An 18,739-nucleotide genomic window follows, 5' to 3' on the forward strand; every position below is an offset into this window, starting at 1 on the left:
GGGACGGGACATCCCGCGTGTCACCGCACCGCGCAGCTCCTGTCCTCCTCTCTGCTGTCGGTGTTTGACCGCACGGCCCCTCGCAGGCCACCGCGGTGCTACGACAGCGATCAGTCGGCGACATTAAGAGAGGCGCAAGGGAAACCCTTCCTCCGTGCGCTGCTCAGTTCTTCTCTTAACGGAATGAAGCGATCCCAGGGATGCTGGCTCACACTGCAGCACTGCAGCACAGAATCTGAGGAGAGCTGCAGGGTGCCAGGCGGGTTGCAAGAACACGGTCTGCCTCTGACACAAGTCCATGAGCCGGGAACAGCCCAAGAAGAGAACTTTCCTCAGTTGTGGGATCAGATTCCTCCTCCTGATGGATGGCTTTGATTTTCATTGGTTCCAAAGGAAAGGAGCAGAGGTAGGGGGAAACAAAACCAAACCACAGCCATCACGCAGTGCCCGCTGTCAGCACTGCTCCCATGTGCAGTGCCCACTGCAGGGCCCATCAGCAGCTGCACTCCATCCTGCTGCACTGCCCAGCCCAGAGCCCTCAGCCCCAGAGGAGGCAGTGGGGACACAACGCATGGAAGGGAGAACCAATGGGTGCTGCTTCCAAAACCAAGCCAGGAATGGAGCATTTCCACGGCTATGATTTGCACAGACCTGGCCTGGGCCATCCTGCAGCCATAAGGCTGAAGGCAACCCAGTGACCTTTAGCCCTGCAAGGATGAGCCTCTGCCCTTGTGCTCGTGAGGAGTGTGACCGAATGCAGCTCCATGCTGCTGAGCAGCCCTGGACCAGCTGTTAACAGGATTGGCACCCATAGGCAGATGCAGGTTTGCCTGCAAGCTGTGCTCAGTCCTTGCTGGGCGCTCCGGACTCTGCCCAGGGCTGACATTGGGATGCAGTTCTGCAGGCGCCGAGCTGTCCCTGCGCCTCCCACTGTGCTGCACCAGCTGATCCCTGTACTCTCACACCAGGGCCTTCCCACGGGCTGGCTCCAAGCACAGCCTCCCAGTTCGGCCCATGGCCCCAGTAACTTTCCACCGGCGTTTGTTTTTACTGAAGAGTTGCTGTAGCGGAAGTGCAATACCAGCAAAAGCTGGCAGGGAATCCAGGGGGCAAGTCTGGAGTAAAATTCTGATAATGCTGTGTTTATACCAGGAATTTCTTCAGCAGATAAATCAAGTGAGCGCAATAACAGATGGGGAATGGCTGCAGACACCAACGGGTTCTGCACGCAGCTGGGCACCCGCTCACCATGGGTGCTGCTGCCCTCCCACCTCTGCAGGTGCTGCTCCTGGGGTCCTGGGCTGTCCTGCACTTGGAGCTGTGCCCTCGGGCTGTGGCTGCATGGAGCTGGGGACCATTAGCTGCATGCACGTGAAGCTCTGTGCTGCAGTACTCGCTGGCTTGGTTACATCCATTCCATCACTTATAGATGCTGCTTTTGCAGGAGCAACCGACAACTGCTTGTGTTTCTGCTGTCAGCTCCAATAAACAACTGTGTTCAGAACTGCGGGGGGAGAGGGAGCTCGGAAACTATCTGAAAACACCGAGTTTCAGCACGATATCCGTGCCAGCTAAATGGCTCCGTATCTCTCTCAGGTCTCTGTGCTGTGCTAGAGGGAAGTGGGCTCTGAAAGGCAGTGTGACCCACTGCCAATAAGTCCCACCCTGCAGCCCTCCCACGTGGGCTGCTCCAGGCCGCACGTTTCTCAGCACGCCGGACCCCGTGGATCACGCACCATTAACATTCTCAGAGTGACATCTCCAAAATACTTCAGGGATGAATTGGTTGCTGGATGATTTGCAAAGCACTGAGGCACAATGCCCCCGGAGGTGTGCTGGTGGGGAGCCAAGGGCCGGGGCCCAGCAGTGATGCACTCCCTGGGGTCGCTCAGGAGCTCAGCTCAGCCCGGCAGCATCCAAACCTGCACAACCCACCTTGTGGAGGGCACAGCACAAGGATGTTCAGGGGGGGTGTGAATGCACACACAGCCCGGCAGAAGCGCTGTGGGCATCCCCTGTCCTCACAGCCCCTCGGTGGCTGAGCTCCCGTAAGCACCAGCATCGCCTGCAGCAAAGCAGCCCAGCACCAGCCGGCAGGATTCTGGCGCTCGAGGGCGGATTAGACATCAAACAGAAGACAGACAGGACGCGGAAAGCCTCTTCCATCTGCTGAGCACAGCCCCGGCCCCGCACAGCCCCACGCTGCCCAGGGATCAAAGCAGCGGCTGACGGCGCCGATCCGCTCCTGCAGCACGGCCGGACCTCATCTGCCGGGCAGAAGGAGCAGCTTCCCATGGGCAGCACCCTCTCCTCACTCCCTCTGCCCGCAGCACTGCTGTCACACCGCTCCTGGCTCGGGACGATCCCGACATCACAGCACTACAGCACTGCTTCCTCACCTTGCTCACACATTGCTCGCCTAAAATAAAGCCCAGCTGTGCGCTGACTGCTGCTATCCTTAAGCCTTGCGTTCACCAAATAAAATCAGCAACAAGACCACATGTTCTCACTCACAGCTCCCCTGTACAGCAGTGTCGGCGTCTTTGCTTTCACACTGTGAAAACCCAGGAATGAGAAGGGCTGGTGCTCCCAGCAGATCAGCGCAAGGTTATCACTGCAGTTTCTGCTCCTGGCACCAGGGCTGCCAGCACAGCTTGCTGCCTGCCTCCTCAGAGGGGCTGGCACCTGAAAGGCTCCCCCAATTTAGCCACAGTTCGTTATCCAGCACAGCACACCATAGAGATGCTCACAGACATAACCTGTTTTCCTCCTGCTGTGCTACAGGCACCGACCAAAGGGAAGGAAACACTAATAGCTCCTGCTGGGCAGCAGCACTGAGATGCTCTGGGCTATTTCTGTCCAATCGCACACGGGAGGAAATCAGAAGCTTCTACACACCTCCATTCAACTTCTCTCCATTAACACCGATGTAACAGAGATTGGAATTTCTGCTCTCTTTTTTTTATATATATATATATATTTCTGGTATTTTAAAAAGTGCTGAAACTCTTCAGCTCCGTGCTGAGCTTGAGATAAAAGTTAACCTCTGAACTATGCAGCATCTTTCATGTGTGGCACCATACGGAGCCTGGATCCCTAACGAGCATCCTGGATGGTTTCTGATTGCCCTCATCCCAGCCAGCTGGGGCACGAGGGAGGCACTGCCTATGGCACACACAGCAGGTGAGGAGCAGCCATGCCCTGAGCCCTGGGCATTGCTGTGGTGCAGGACAGGCTGGGCTCAGTTCCAGGACTGCCCCACCGCATGGCAGGGCACTGCACAGCAGGCACAGAGCTCGGGAACTGCTGTTACCTGATCCTGGTTCCCGTCCTTCCATTTTGGAGGACGGTCCTCTGAGCCCATCCAGGATCTATGAGTCACTGAAGAAGCACTTGAAGAAGCACATCAAGCATCCATCCTTGATGATAAGGTTGAAGCTATATGCAGGACGTGTCCTGCCCTACTTTGGAGCTACTCTTGTGCCATCCACACTTCCTCATATTCCACCTTCCCACCCCATCCCAGCTCTCCTGTGAGCTATGGGGGCTCAGCCCCAGCTCACATCATGCCCAAGCCAAAGCTCATGCTGTATGTGCTGCACACCTGTGGGCGAGGTGAAACCTGGTGGCTCCCACCTGCACCAGCATCAGCCTGAGCACAGGTTAAGGACAAAAACCAGTAGATGTCTTCACTGACACGTGCAAACCCACAGCTCTGCAGCATCACCTCTGCAGCCAAGACAAGACATTCACCTGGTGCTAATGAAATGGTTATACTTCACCCTCAGAAACTTACTCCTTTTACTTTCTCTGTTTAGAAACAACGCTGCAGCACATCTGATAGGCTTTTTTTTTTTTCCCTTGGCCATTTCCCACTTGGCAGCAGAGGTGCAGTCCTGGATTTGCAAAACATTTCCAAACGTGTGTCTGTTCCAATTCAGTCACCCACCCCAAAGCTGCCTGGGTTATCTGGGAAAAGAGCCACTGGGAGCCACGGGGCCATGAAACCAGGCTGGGGCACAGCAGTGCCAAGGCAACTTCTTGGCCACGCTGGGGATGTCCTCTCTGGGGCTGCCCTCAGCCATTGGGAACACGGCAGCACCCAGTGGTGCAGGACGAGCCCACGCACCGCTCACCTCCAGCACTCCTCCCTGCCAAAAAAGAAAACAAAAAAACCCACCTCCACCACTCGCCTGGTTATAAATAAAGCAGCCACTGACCCTGGAGATTAATCAGTGGCTTGGTGTCTCTGCGTGATGTCACCCCGCGTTTTTCCACAGGCCTGTCGAATTTCAGCCCGTCTGATCCGCCGATGACAGACGGGGCTCGAGCCTGCCAGACAGCCCTGGGACGCGGGAGGGGGGAGGATTTATGGCTGCCTTCCTCCCGCACGCTCTGCTTCACTCTGCACACAATACACAGATGCCTCTGCGAGATGACGGAAAACCGGGGCTGCGCGGCGCGGTCGGGGTATTTTTAGGCATATTGCACCATTTCTGGCCTTTGGTGGCTTTATGATGAACGCAGCCGGGTGTGCAGCCATCCATCAGAACCTGCTCGCTTTGTGCACGTGGAGCTCAGGCTCAGCAGGGTGAGGGGTGGCTATGGAGCGAGGAACAGAGCCCAGGCGTCACCAAGGGCTGACCACGAAGCCAGGCACTGCAGGTCCACGCAGCTGCTCCTCAATTAGCCTGAGATGGCAAAGCAATTAGCTATAGAAGAGAAGGAAACACCACCAGCACCAAAGCATTGCTCTCCTCCAAGGGCTGGCTGTGTCTGTTTGTTTGACTCCTGCTTCTGTGGTGGTGGAGGCTGTTGTGAAGGGTTGATTCATCGCTTTGGGAATTTGTAGCTCTCCAAGACGTGTTCTTAGCATCGTGGGCATCAGAGAGACAGCCTGGGGCTGGGGGTTCAGGGATGGCCATTCTTTGGGGGAGCAGGACATCCTTTCACAACCAAGTGCTGAAGCCACACGGGGCTGCAGCTCAGCACTGACAGCACAGCCTCCATCACTGCACCAAAATGGTGCTGTCTGCAGAGCTCACCCATAGCACTCACAGCCCGAGGGCCCCAACTGCCCCAGCCCAGCCTGGGACTGCTGCTCTCCATGTGTGCACCTACAGAGGGGCTTTGTTGCATCAGAAAATAGCTTTCACCCAAGATCATCAGGCCTGGCACTCAGGGTTACCCCGGGACAGTGATTTTCCCCACTGAGGTTCCAGGTGGCAGATTATGCAAGGCTGAGAGTTATTCCTGGGGTGGCTGCATGTAAGGCGAGCTGCGAGCTGTGCCCAGCATGGGCGGGTGGAGGTGCAGCCATTCCTCTGCAAAGCCCCAGTGCCTGGCACTGCCCCAGCACCTGTGCCTGCAAAGAAGGCAGGAACCAGTGCCAAGGAGGGACAGCTGGGCAGCAAGTCTGAGCCCTGAGCGTGGGACAGAGCACAGCCACGCTCACCAGCAGGGCTGTGCCTTGGGAAGGGGTGGGGAGGCTTCTGCAAAGCTTGTGGCCAACGCAAAGTGTTTGCACTAGGCCAGAGAGCAGCCGGGCACCTCCAGCAGCCTGAATGAGCTGCAGCGAGCGACCTGCTAGGGAAATAAATACAGCGACCTGCTAGGGAAATACAGCAACCTGCTAGGGAAACTGAGCACCCGCTCCTTTGAAGTTAATGAATCGTGAAAGCCTTTGAAAGCAGAGCTTTGTTTATTTACTCCCGGCATCTCATGCCGATGAGGCACACACACATCCCCAGCGCTCTGCTAATTTGAGTGAAAGATCAAATGCGAGGCTCCGGCAGCCGCTGGGACACCGAGAGCAGCCTCTGCCCCTCCACGGGCCACTGATAGGAGAGCCCAACACACAGCCGGGGAAGCTGAAGCGACACCCGGAGCTGCCAACCAGATCCTGCCGAGGAAAGCATCAGCAGAAGGGATCAGGCTGATGGAGACGTTTTGCACGTCAGATGTTAAGCACTGTGAATCAGGACTCAAAGGCACGGCCCAGCACCTACATTCAGCCCCGAGCCCCCTGCAGACACCCAGCACCCCCCCCTTGCCTGCATCTCCTGCCCAGCCCTGAGCTCTGCCCAGCGCCAAAGTGCAGCCAAACCAACCCCAGGGCTGCACCCCGCTCTGCCTTTCCCACAGCAGCAGGGTGCAGGGAGCTGCATCTCTTCTCTTTGAATGAGAACAATCCACAGAACGGCAGCAGCACCGACAACCCAGCCTGGCTCTGCAGGGCAGGGGCAGACGCGGTCCTGCTGCAGCCCCGTCCCGGCTCCGAACCCCAACGAGCTGCCTGCTGATGGGGCTCCCGCACGAACGCCCAACCTCCCACAATAGCCTATAAATATCGGCCTTTTCAGCGCAATAGCTTCGTGAACAAGCTGTAATGCAATATTTCACTGAGGCTCTCAGACAAAAGGACGGCACCCCACCGGCACTCGCTTTCTGCTGCTGCAGTTTTCAGAAGTATAATTGGATTATAACCAGGCGCGAGGCTCTAGCCCCAGTTTCTCCCAGGCCAGCGAAGTCGCTGTCTGATCTCTAACAACGGGAGTCGGAAGGAAGGAGCAGAAAGCTCACTGGGCAGAGGGGAGGGGAGGCTGAGGGCTCTCGCACCGCTGAAAGCCCCTTTCGGCAGATACCGAGCTTTGCGGTCCCGGCAAATAATAATTAGGCGTATTGTGAAGAGCCAACAATGAGAGAGAGGCGACCCACTTAAGGCCGATGCCTTCACCGTCAGGGCGTGGGAGGGCTGGCGGGCCGGGCTCACAGGGAAAAGGGAGCTCCAAGGTGAGGCAGCCGCTCCGCACACCTCCCCCGCGCGGTGGGTGCCGAGCAGAGCTCCGTCGGGCGCCCGCAGTCCGACCCGGCCCGGCCCGGAGGAGCGCAGCCCGCAGCCCGAACCGCGGAAAGGCGCGGGCGGAGCGCGGCGGTTTGGCACCCTGCAGTGACACCTGGCGGGGGCGAGCGCGGAGGAGCCGGCAGCGGCCCCGAGCGTCCCGAGCTGCGCCCCTTCGCCGGCGGACCCCGACGGGGCGGCCGCGGAACGGCGGATCCATCGCTGCGGGACCGCGGCGGAGGGCGAGGCGGCCGGAGCTGCCCCGCGGGGCGGCGGGCAGGAGCCCGGAGGGGGCCGTCTGACGTGCCCTTGGGGAAATGGGGGTCGGTCCGGCCAGAGCCGCGGCTCCGCGCTTCTGACTCTGCCCAATGAGAGCCCGGAGCACGGAGGGAGCTGTCAATATTTGGCCACAGCCCCCGCGCCGCTATCCCCAGTGTGTCCTCGCCCTCCGCACAAGGACCTCTATGGCCCGGCCCGGCCCCGGCGCACGCCGTGCTCCGCTCGGGGTGCGCCGGCCACGCTGAGCGCCCGGGACCCCCGGAGCCTCTCCGCCGCCCCCCGCGCGGCAGCATGCGCCTGGGAGCGGGGGCCCAGCCGGGGCTCGCTCAGCCGCGCGGAGCCGGGAGCCGCGAAGGAGGGCAGTGACGGGCACGGCTCGGCGCCCGCACCGCCCTCGCCCGAGGGAAGCGCGGGCAGGACCCCGTCCCCGCTCATTTCTCCGTCTGGACCGCGCCCCGGAGAGATATGCTCAGTCCAAACCGCCTGGAAGCGTCTCCTGGGATTGCCGTGGCCCCCGGGCGTGCGGAGTGCGGAGCGTTCCCTCGGACGGCGGGTGCGGCCCCGCGGATTTGCCTTCCCTTCGTGCTCATCCTGCTCGCCCTGACGCCCCGCGCCGACTCCTCGTGGTGGTGAGTGCCCGCGCCTCGACGGCTCCGCGGCGGCGATTCCCAGCCAGGGAACGGAGGGGGGGGGGGGTGGAGAGAACGCGTCTGGGTTGCGGAACGGTCGGGGATCGGACGATCGGGCAGAGCGGCCCCGCGGGTCCCGGTTCCTGCGGGCGCGCACCGGCTCCGAGCAGAGCCCCTCCGCACCTCCCGCGGATCGGGGACGGACACAACCGGGGCCGCTCGGGCCGGGACTCGCCGGGAGCTGAGCCCTGAGCCCGGCCTTCTGCGGGGAAAGAGAACGATGAGCCCTCGGTATGGGCTGGGGCTGAGCGGCAGGCAAAGCCGGAGCCCCGCTATTAACCCTCTGCAATTCTGGGGTCGCGATCCATCTCCCAAACGCCTCTGGACTGCTCTGTTATCCCCCATGCTCCGCGATGGCTTCTCAGCCGCTCCCAAATTACCGCTCTCCCTGTTTGAGTAAGATACGGCTCTGCCACAGCCAGAGGTGATGCCATAGAAAACGCACGGAGCTGCGGCGGAGCCAGCCGGCCTCTCCAAAATTAATCTCCTGTCCTCATAACAATTAAAATTCGTGCATGCAACACGAGAGTCGGTAGGAAGACAGGGAAGGTGAAGTTTTCAAGTGAGCCCACACAGCTTCAGGAGCTCAGAAACGCCCGAGGAAAACTGATTGCTGCACAAGAGTTCTCAGCGTCCCGTCCTGTAACAGCGCTCATTAACCTTACGGAGAACCCCAATTTACGCACCATCACCATTAGCAAACTGAAGCTGTCTTTAATCTAACTTAATCCATCTGACATTGATGGGGATGGGTGGCACTCCTGAGGTTGTGCAGCGCTGGGAGCAGCTCCGGTCCTCCTGGTGCTCCGGCACAGCGCTGTGAGTCACAGCGGCGGCTCTGAGCGCTCCGGGACGGGAGGGGAAAAGGAAAGGGAGAGGTGATCCTGGGGACAGGATCCCAGGGGACACAATGCCTGCAATGCCCAGAGGAGACCTGCAGCTCGATGAGCCCACAGGGGTCTGAAAGCTCGGGTGAGGAAGCGAGCCTGCAGTGGTGGGGCTCAGGTCGATGCGTGCACAGCTTGGCTCCCGGCCGCCTGATCGGCCCCCACCCCTCACAGCAGGCGAAGACAGGACAACATCTGTGCAGAAGGTGATGGTGCTGCTATGCTAAAAGCCGAGGCAGTCTCAAGATCGCAGCGAAGTCGGAGAATTCCGTGTCCTTACCAAGGAGGCAGGGGAGGGGGGAAGGTTTGCTGGAGCCGGGGGTGGGCGCACGGGGTAATGCTGCTGGAAGGGGACAGGCTATGGCTCACAGCATCTCCCAGAGCTGAGCAGTTCTGTTAACGCACTCAGATACCCCCGATGACTCAGAATCCTGAGGAACAACGTGAAAAACATCAGTTTTCCTTACTTTCACACCCCGCTTCTCCCCACAGTGACTGCACTGCAGTGGTGGCCCGAATTCCAAATGCTTTTCCCAGCAAATGGGAGCAAAACCAGCCATGCTCTGAGCCTCAGTGGCTGCATTCTCTGGGTGGCACTGGATCTGTTCTCACAGCATTTTGTGCCCTCGGCTCCGAGGCAGAGAGGAGCAGGAGAAGTGCTGGGAAACGGGCAGGGCTGAGCAGGCAGTGCCCCCCACACGCTGTGCCACGGCGGGGCCAAGCACGGCGCTTTCAGCCTCTCTCACAAAGCAGAATTGGCCCCAGGGTCCAACGTAACGTGCCTTAAAAAAAAATGAAAGGAACCCTAAACCAAATACGTTAAACTCAGCAGTTCACTGCTGATTGCACTTTCTCTTCCGTTGAGCAGAACATTCCTAAGAAAAACCTTCACCAGCACAAACGCTGCTCCGCTCTTCGTGTCAGCTCTGATAAAGCAGCGCCTTTAGCTGAGATTGAGCTTTACTGAAAGCGGGTTCAAGCAGCTGTGGTTTGGGAAAAAGTTATGCAGTGATTTCCATGGGCTTCCAAGCACATCTCTAGCACTACTGATATTACGGTAAATACATTTGGTGGTGCATCATCGTTCCTTATTTTTATTATTATTGCCAAATTCTTCTAGGGATTCACACACAATAAACTTGTGGAAATAGAGGAAATGCTTCTCATTTTCGGACTCAACTTTTAAAGTAGATTAATAGAAAAAAACTGGGCCGCTTCTGATCGGAGTACATGGAAAGGAAATATCAACCAAATGTTTCTTCTAAACAACTGCAAATTATTAATTTTGGGTGACGTCAGGCGCGGTGCCACTGCCGTGCAGAGCTGCAGGAACCGGGGAGCTCTGGGTGAGGGGTCTGGGGGTGCGTGGTGATGGGCTGTGGGTGCTGGGGAGGAGCAGCGGGTGCTGCCAGGACCACCAGCGGGTGTGGGATGGCGCAGGCTGGGCAGCAGCACCCAAACTGTAAAGCTCCCAAACTATGACACGTCACTTAGCAACAAAATACCGCCTGAAACACAGACAGAAATTAAAAAGGAATGCGATGGGAAAATCCCTAAATCCCGTTTACACTCAAGTGCACCCAGGCAGGGCGAGCGCAGCGCCCGCGGCGCAGGAGGGACGGTGCCATGAGCCCAGCAGTGCTGCAAAGCCCCGAGAACGGCCTCCAAAATTCCTTGTAAAGATTGGGAAGATTAGGGCCAACGTTGCTTATAAACACGAACCGCGCAGTAAACAAACGCCGTGTAAATAACCAAGCCGGGTTCGTTCGCGACTGAGAGCTCCGCCGAGCGCACTGCTGTGGATGGAAGGTTTGCTTAAAGGCAAATGTACACAGGCCTCGTGCACACCCCACCCTCACACGTACCCGCAGCCCCACGCGCATCCCCCGCTGCCGCGACGCGCCAAGTCCTCGTCAGCTAACTTGTTTATTGCTAACCACAGCCCTTGGAAACTACAAATACTCGATTTCATCTGGCACTGGAGCAGATGGGAGGCATCAGGCTCCCAACGAGATAAAGCAAATCTGGGGAAAGCAGAGCAGTGTGGGCTCGTGCTGGGGTCAAGCAATGCGCGGGGTCTGACTGCACGCGGTGTCCCCAGGCTGGGACCTGCGGCACACTGGGATGCTCCATCCCACTGGGTGGCCACTGCCACCCTTCAGCTCTGTGCACACACTGGGAAGGGCTCATGAGGAGGGAAACACAGCGTGAGGGTACATCATGGAGCAGGAGCACGGCCTGGGCACCTGCTCAACTTTTTGGGGCATTGCTCACAGGGACACCACAGTGGCTGCTGCTGCTTCCATCCCACGCCAGTGCTGAGTCCTGGTTTGGGTGGATGTGCACAGGGAGCAATGGAGAAGTCGAGATACTTGCACACGTGGTTCTGGGATATCAGAGAGGGGCTGACTTGAGCAGGCATCGCATGAAGGTGTGTGGGAGGGGAAATAGCATCAATAGGAATGTCTGAAATTAAACCAAGGGAAGGAGAGCTGCACGAGCCTCTGCAGTGCAGAACTCATTGAGGAGTGCATGCTGCTGCTGCCAGTCAGACCCCAGCAGCCCAGTGCACTGCAGGCAGGGCAGTGCTGGGGGCTCAGGGACCCCATGCTGCTCCCCACAACGCGCTCTGCACGGTCACAGCAACAATAGGGCAGTGATCAGGACATCCCCTGTCCTCACGTGCTCCAGCCCTGGCCATCCATGGATCCCTTTCATTGAAACATCAGTCCTAGAGCAGCATCAGAGGGATGGAGAACAAACTGCGCCCTCGAGGCAGTCCTGGCAGCGTTTGGGAACAGATGGGTTCTCTCAGTCGCTCCGCTTAGTTATAATAACCCTAATTGTGTTTTGTAGTTCATTTTTCATTAGGGTCACTTTCACCTATAGGAAGTGTCTCTTAAAAAAGAGAGACAACAGAAAAAATCCTTCTGCTCTCCCAAGCTCATTGGCCGGGTCGCTCGGAGCAGCCTCACCCAGCATTATGATATTAGAAATTATTCAAGTGAGACTAACGCTCTCAGCACACAGAGCAGTGGCTCTAAGTGAGGAAATTAGGACTATTAATCACTCCGAGGCGCTAACAATTCCAGCAGGCCAGGATGGCCCTGTTCCCAGTGGGGCTTAATAAAATACTCAGGGTTTATAATAATAAAATAATATCTCAAATGTCGATAGCAACTTGCAACCCAAAGCGAGGTGCCGTTGGCTATAAATTGTCCCCCCCAGCACCGTGCAGAGCTGAGGAAGGAGAGCAGCCTCTGCAGGAACTATGCAAAGCACTCGAGGAGCGAGATGCTGCCAGGCCCTCTGGAATTTGCTCTTTATCAGATAAAGAGGCAGGGATGCTGGATCCGATCCTATCGGGAAGAGGTGTCTCCAATAGCCGCCGGGGGCTCTCGGCCTCCCACCAAAATGCAGATTCCGTATCCTCTCAGTGGGAAGGAAGAGAACAGAAGCTGCAGGGATGTGCTCAGAGCTGCCCCCAGCTCCAGGTGGGATCGACTCTGTTCTACTGCAGCCCCAAACACGGGCACCCCACTTTAACCTCTGGTGCCGAACTCAGCTGCTGTCAATCTGATTTAGAATTGCACCTTCAACGGTATTGGTGCATCCCTGCTTTCCCCACAGTGGGAGCTTGCATTTCTTGCTAAATAGCTCAGCAGCAGGGGGCTGCTGCCAAAAGCACAGTTAGCAATCAGGAAAGGGACTCTGGAACACTATGAGAGCCAGAGCTGCTGCTGGGGACATCGCGTGGCACAACGCACAGCGACACAGACACCCCCTGAACCCACAGGGAGAGAAGAAGTGGGCAGAACCCCGAGCTGTTGAGCAGCCTCGACTGGGAGCAGAGATGCAACGTGAGCCACATGGCTCTGCAAGAGCCCCCCGAGGAGCTGGGAGCAATGGGGCAGCCGGGTGTGCAGTCCCAGGAGCACAGCTCAGTGCAGGGCGTGCATGGGGAGGGGGTTAGCACAACTGCATGCTGCCAAGTACATGGATGCGTCTGCCTCTGATTTGCATGTTTATCTTAGAAGCAATTTAGGTTTCTCCTTGTTTACAAGAGGAGAAGTCAGCAGACTCTTAGAGCAAGAAAAACAACTGGGAGCCAACATGTGACAGTTGTCTCCTGTTCCCCACGCATGGCGCAGCCGGCGCGCGCAGCCTGTTGGGAAAGAGCATCGGCCACACGGCCCCAAGCAGCAGAGAGCAGCCAGCAGCAAGCTAGGACTGCTTCCCCTCCCTTACACCCAGGCTCTGGAAGCACTTACCTGCAGAATACGAAGCCCCTGCTCTGTGCTGGTGCTGCGTGAGGTCTTCCTCGTGGGAAGAGATGAGAAGGTGGAGGTGCGGCTCAGCTATCTCCCAACAGCGCTGCCATCTGAACCCCAAGAGGAAACAGGAATCAGAGGGATCCACAGCAGCACAGAGCTCTGCAGACACTGCTCAGAAGACCCAGAGGCACACCTGCAGCTCTGAGCAGGCAGAGCAAAGCTCGTTACCCACCTGCATGCAATTAGCAGTCTCACCTCCTGGCTGCAGGTACCCCTCCATCACCAGTGTCCGTGGCACTGGGGTCCAGGACTGTGTTGTCCCCAGGGATGGATGGGCACTGCACTCTCACGGGTGTTTCTGACATTGTGGTGTTTTTTTCCTGCTGTATAAACGCGGGTGCCCCAGAAGCAAAGCGTTTCACAGAATTTGCCATGTCTGGCATGACTTCATTTCTAAAAAATGGAGCAGCTTGTTCTGCTAAAGCAACTGGGAGCTTCTCACAGCACCCTTCTATTTCCTATTTCAGTGCTTTCAAAACATCACAGCGTTTTAGCAGTAAGATCAGAAGGGATGCTTTCACCAATCCAAAACAAATGTTTGTTTTTTCCCTTCCCAAAATTCTGCTTGGCAGGAGATTTCCCAGTGTTCTCCATCTCGCCCCATTTCATAGAACCAGACCCCCTGGAGCTGCTCTCGGGCAGCAGAAGCACGGGCTGCTGCCGAGGTTTTCCCATGCACAGAGTGGATTTTGTCCCATTGTGCCATGGCAGTTCCAGGTGCAGTATCAGTGCATCATCACAGCGTAGGGCTGCGGGTACCAGAGCTCAGCAGCAGCACTGGGAATGCTCTCGCCAGGCACAGCAGCACAGTGCTCCTGCAGGCAGGCATCCTGCCCTGCTCCATCTTCTCCATTTTTCTCTGTGCTGACATTTAGCAGGAGCATTAAGGAGAAGTAATTAGCTCCATGTGACAATGAGAGCACGCAGTGTTCATCCTGCCCAGAGATTTTCTTTGCTCTGGGTCTGGGGGGTGTTGCTGCCCTCCTGCTCTGTGCCACCACAAGGACACAGTGCCCATGGGTCCCAGTGCAGCAGCAGAGCCGTGGGGAGCCACATCTGCTGTCCTCAGCTCCAGCCTGAGATGACCTCGTGCTTCTGCCAGCATTTAAACAAAATATTGTTAAAAAAAAAAAGGGGGGGGGGGGGGGGGGGGGGAAGATCCCATTGCTTTCTTTGCTCGCTGGGCTTTCCTGAGCCTGGGAGCTATCTCTGAAGCTGATGGAAGTGATAGAGCATGGCCAGAGAGAGAGAGAAAGACAATGACATATTGCCCAAGTTTATTGCTTTTTAGTGTGATTAAAGGGAGGGTCTTATTTCCAGTCTGGGGGTTTGAAACATTTGAATCCCACCCAAACCTCTTCCCTTGCAGCCAGAATCGCAGCTTCGTGGTATGTGGCAAAAATCACTCCCCAGCACAGAGCAGCCTGCTGCTGGCAGAGCATGCATGGGATAGGGATGGAAAATTCCACCATGTCTCCATTGTCCATGCAGGCCTGAGGGCTGCTGGGTGCAGGAAGAGCCAGGATCCCCCTGGTGAGTGAGGAAAGCTGCCCACTGCACACCGAGCACAGTTGTGCATCGTGCTGCTGCATGGAGCTGCTGCCCGCTCCCAGCAATGCATGGAGATGCAGGCAGCGTGCACACAGCACAGCACAGCCCCAGCTTCAGAACATGATCTTAAACGTGGCTTGGTGCTAGCAGCACGAGCAAGGCCTGCAGCAACAAGTGAAGCTCACATCTCTTCTTCCACCTGAGCGCTGCATTGGCGCCTGTGCCACGCAGCAGCAGGGATGGGGCACAAAGCCTGCACCTCCAGGCACCTCCACACCTTTCCCTTCTCCCTGCAGGTACATCGGGGCGCTGGGGGCGAGGGTGATCTGTGACAACATCCCAGGGCTGGTGAACAAGCAGAGGCAGCTGTGCCAGAGGTACCCCGACATCATGCAGTCCGTCGGGGAGGGAGCCAAGGAGTGGATCCGTGAGTGCCAGTATCAGTTCCGTCACCACCGCTGGAACTGCAGCACCCTGGACCGGGACCACACCGTCTTCGGGAGGGTGATGCTGCGAAGTAGGTGCTGCTGTGTGCCCATGCCGTGTCCCCATTGCAGGGTGTGAGTTGGGATGGGGGAGGAAGGGAACGGTTCTTCACATCCTTCCCCTGCATAAACAAGAAAACAACAAGAAGAGAGCTGGGAAGATGCCCTGAGTCCTGAGAAATTGTTGTAGTTAGAGTGCGTGGCTTTTGCTTGCAGAAAGAGCTGCAGGTGAGGTGCGTGCATTCTTTGTGGAAAAATATAAAATGGAGAAAAACAACCTTTTCCCCTTTAAAATTACATTTTGATGGGGAAAAAAAAAAAAAAACAACAAAAACTGATTAGCTGTGCTCTGGATACTATGGCAGAAGGAAAGCTGAACATCGAGTGTGGGGAGAAAAGGGACCCAAGAGGGATCTGCACCCAGCTCACAGTGTCCCTGGGGGAGTCCCAGCTCCCACCGTGCCCCACTACTCTGCTAGGAGCATCCCTTATGCTGTGCCCCCTGCCTTTGGTTACTGCTTGGGAGAGATTTGCCTTCCCTGTAAATTAATCAAGCAGTAATGGGCGCACAGCACTGCTTTTGTAATAGCTGCACCAGAGGAGATGGAGCAGGGGGAGCACTGGGGGAGAAGGGAGAAGGAGGAGACACCTCCAGAGAACAGGCTCGTATGTAAACAGTAATGGGATATATAAATATTTGGAGAGCAGGGTTGGCCAGGAATCAGCAGTTCACGTGGGAACTCCCTGTTCCTCGCATGGCAAGGGAGGCAAGGCCGGGCTCGGGTGGCATCGCTGCTGCAGGCTCCAAGCTGGGGCTGCACCATGGGGGGGTCCTTCCTGGTACTGCAGGGAGCTCAGGGCACGTCAGCCATGATGAGACCTGCTGGGAGTGGTAGGAGCAGCCCATCTGCAGGGCACGTGGGCATGTGTGGGATGGGCTTTGTGGATGCTGGGCAGACTCAGGGCAGCCCAGGAGGAGCACAGGAGGCTGCAAGCACTGGGGCACAGCGCTCAGCCCCAGCATCCCCCTGCATCCCAGCATCACTGCGCCCCCACGTCCCGTCCCAGCCGATGAGCACAGGGGCTGATGAAAGCTCCTTGCCATACCCCATCCTGCCAGGCCTAGAGAGAGCTCAGTTCCCTTTGAAGTTGCTTTCAAAGGCTCTCCAAAAGAAGACAAACATGGTTTTGATTTGCAGCATCTTTTACAGCGTTATAAAACCAGCTGCGAACTCAAACCAGAGATGCAGAGAGCTGGGGGGCACGCTGGGCTGCGTGGGGAGCCCGGGGGCCAGCACAGCTCCCAAAACCCGGCTCCCCCCCACCCCACACCCCCAGGCTGAGCTGCAGCTCTGTGCCCCCTCCCAGCCCATTCCTCACCACGTGCTCTGTGCCCGCAGGCAGCAGGGAGGCCGCCTTTGTCTACGCCATCTCCTCGGCAGGGGTGGTTTATGCCATCACACGTGCCTGCAGCCAAGGGGAGCTGAAGGCCTGCGGCTGTGACCCGCTGAAGCGTGGTCGTGCCAAGGATGAGCGCGGGGAGTTCGACTGGGGTGGCTGCAGTGACAACATCAACTATGGCATCCGTTTCGCCAAAGCCTTCGTGGATGCCAAGGAGAAGAAAGTGAAGGACGCGCGGGCGCTGATGAACCTGCACAACAACCGCTGCGGCAGGATGGTGAGTGAGGCTGGGACACTTCCTAGGGCTGCTGGGGGTGCGTTTGTGGGGTCAGGGCAGGGTCCAGAGCTCCACAAACCTGAGGAGAACACATTCCTGGGGCTCCTTTCATAGAATCATAGCATGGCCTGGGTTGAAGAGGATCTCAAAGATCATCTCGTTTCAACCCCCCTGCTATGTGCAGGGTTGCCAGTCGCTAGACCAGGCTGCCCAGAGCCACATCCAGCCAATACATCTAGATGGTCCTGCTAGCTGTGGCCACCATTTCCCAGTCCTGATGTGCTCCCCATCCTGCAGGCTGTGAAGCGCTTCCTGAAGCTGGAGTGCAAATGCCATGGGGTCAGTGGCTCCTGCACGCTAAGGACTTGTTGGCTGGCTATGTCGGATTTCCGGAAAACAGGGGATTACCTGCGGAAGAAATACAATGGGGCCATCCAGGTGATCATGAACCAGGATGGTACCGGCTTCACCGTGGCCAACAAGAACTTCAGGAAGCCCACAAAGACAGACCTTGTGTATTTTGAGAACTCACCCGACTACTGCGTGATGGACAAGTCAGCAGGTACAGCCAAAATCTCCCATAGGCACCTACAGCAGCTCTCCCTGCCCCCCTCCCCTCCGATGGCTTGCAACCCCCAGGGGTGCAGCTCTATGACTCTTGGAGCATCCCTGGGGCCAGGATGCTCTGTGAGTAGGGAAGGAGCCCCCAGCAGCCTCGGTCCAGAGGGATCACTGCTTCCTCAGTTGAGGCCAGGCACTGAGGTCAGCACGGAGACTCCTGCTGTTGCAAGGCTCACCTGCAACAAAGCAGAGTAAGCACGTGCAGAGCAGCCTGCTCACAGCCCTCGTGTCGTAACAGCACATCTGGGCACACCGCATCAGAAACAAGGATAAAACAGCCCCGCCTGAGGCTCCAGGTGGTGGACACACGGGTGGGGGGGCCGCAGGGAGCACGGTGTAGGGGGGGATCATCCTGACCCAGTTGTTTCCTCCCCTCCAGGCTCACTGGGCACCGCAGGGCGCGTGTGCAACAAGATCTCCCGTGGCACCGATGGCTGCGAGGTGATGTGCTGCGGGAGGGGCTACGACACCACCCGTGTCACCCGCGTCACCAAGTGCGAGTGCAAGTTCCACTGGTGCTGCGCTGTGCGCTGCAAGGAGTGCGAGGACACTGTGGATGTGCACACGTGTAAAGCGCCCAAAAGGGCCGAGTGGTTGGACCAGACCTGAGGAGACGAGTGGCAGAACCTGGCTGTCAAAACCCCCCCCGAACCTTTTCCAGTTTTAAACACCTGTGCCCTGTGGGCCGCCGCTTTCTGGGAGCTGTAGTTTGACTGCATGGCTTTTATTTAATTAATTAACTCTGCAAAGCACTACGAAAGGACTACATTTCCCAGGAGGTGCTGTGGACCCTTCTATTTGCTCAGCAAAACAGAACCCCGTTCCCAGGAGGCAGCCAACCTCGCTTCAACTGTGAAACTTCTGCTGCCGTCGTTCCCTTCGCGGAGGGACAGTGCAACTGACACAGACTGAGAGGACTGACCATTGGGATGCAGTGATGGAGCAATGCTGCCTCTTCCCAACTTTACATTGAAGTTTCACCAGCAAAAAAAAAAACAACAACCCAAAAAACCGACTGTTTCTGAATAATACACTCTCGCAGACAGCATTCTTGCTTTTACCTTTCTGCAAGGCCAGAGGAAGGGTGTTGCAAAGTCTTCAGAAAGCTCCGTATCTCCGTGCTTCCCTCGAGCAGCCCTGGCACGCTGTCCCCACTGCACTACTGACACTCGCTGAGCAACTTCTGCAGTCTTCTCCCTGTGTCCCAGCGAAGATGACAAGCGGAGTTGTGAACTGTCAGCTGAAGCCTGAACGACTGCAAAAAGACAAAGGCTACAGAAGAAGGCCGTAGAAGTTTGCAGACAAAGCGTTAGAGAAAGCAAACGAGATCTGTGAACTTACTGGTAGGTTTGGAAGTTGATGGATACAAGAGCA

General features: G+C 57.2%; 1 protein-coding gene across 1 annotated transcript; it reads left to right on the forward strand.

The window, feature by feature from the left end:
* The first annotated feature begins 7,319 nt into the window (after positions 1-7,319).
* On the forward strand, positions 7,320-18,256 carry WNT2B (Wnt family member 2B). The gene is made up of 5 exons (XM_048925763.1): positions 7,320-7,749; positions 14,878-15,098; positions 16,467-16,744; positions 17,042-17,306; positions 17,745-18,256. The coding sequence occupies exons 1-5, from the start codon at positions 7,586-7,588 to the stop codon at positions 17,972-17,974; spliced, it is 1,158 nt and encodes a 385-aa protein (XP_048781720.1). The 5' UTR covers positions 7,320-7,585; the 3' UTR covers positions 17,975-18,256.
* The last annotated feature ends 483 nt before the right edge of the window (positions 18,257-18,739 follow it).

This window comes from Lagopus muta, chromosome 24 (assembly GCF_023343835.1).
Source record: "Lagopus muta isolate bLagMut1 chromosome 24, bLagMut1 primary, whole genome shotgun sequence".
NCBI lineage: Eukaryota > Metazoa > Chordata > Aves > Galliformes > Phasianidae > Lagopus > Lagopus muta.

Excerpts from the sequence above, each read along its gene's own strand:
- WNT2B (XM_048925763.1), top strand. The coding sequence starts at position 7,586 with ATGCTCAGTCCAAACCGCCTGGAAGCGTCTCCTGGGATTGCCGTGGCC. Across the intron at positions 16,745-17,041 it reads ACAACCGCTGCGGCAGGATG|GCTGTGAAGCGCTTCCTGAA; the intron begins GTGAGTGAGGCT and ends CCCATCCTGCAG. Across the intron at positions 17,307-17,744 it reads CGTGATGGACAAGTCAGCAG|GCTCACTGGGCACCGCAGGG; the intron begins GTACAGCCAAAA and ends CCTCCCCTCCAG.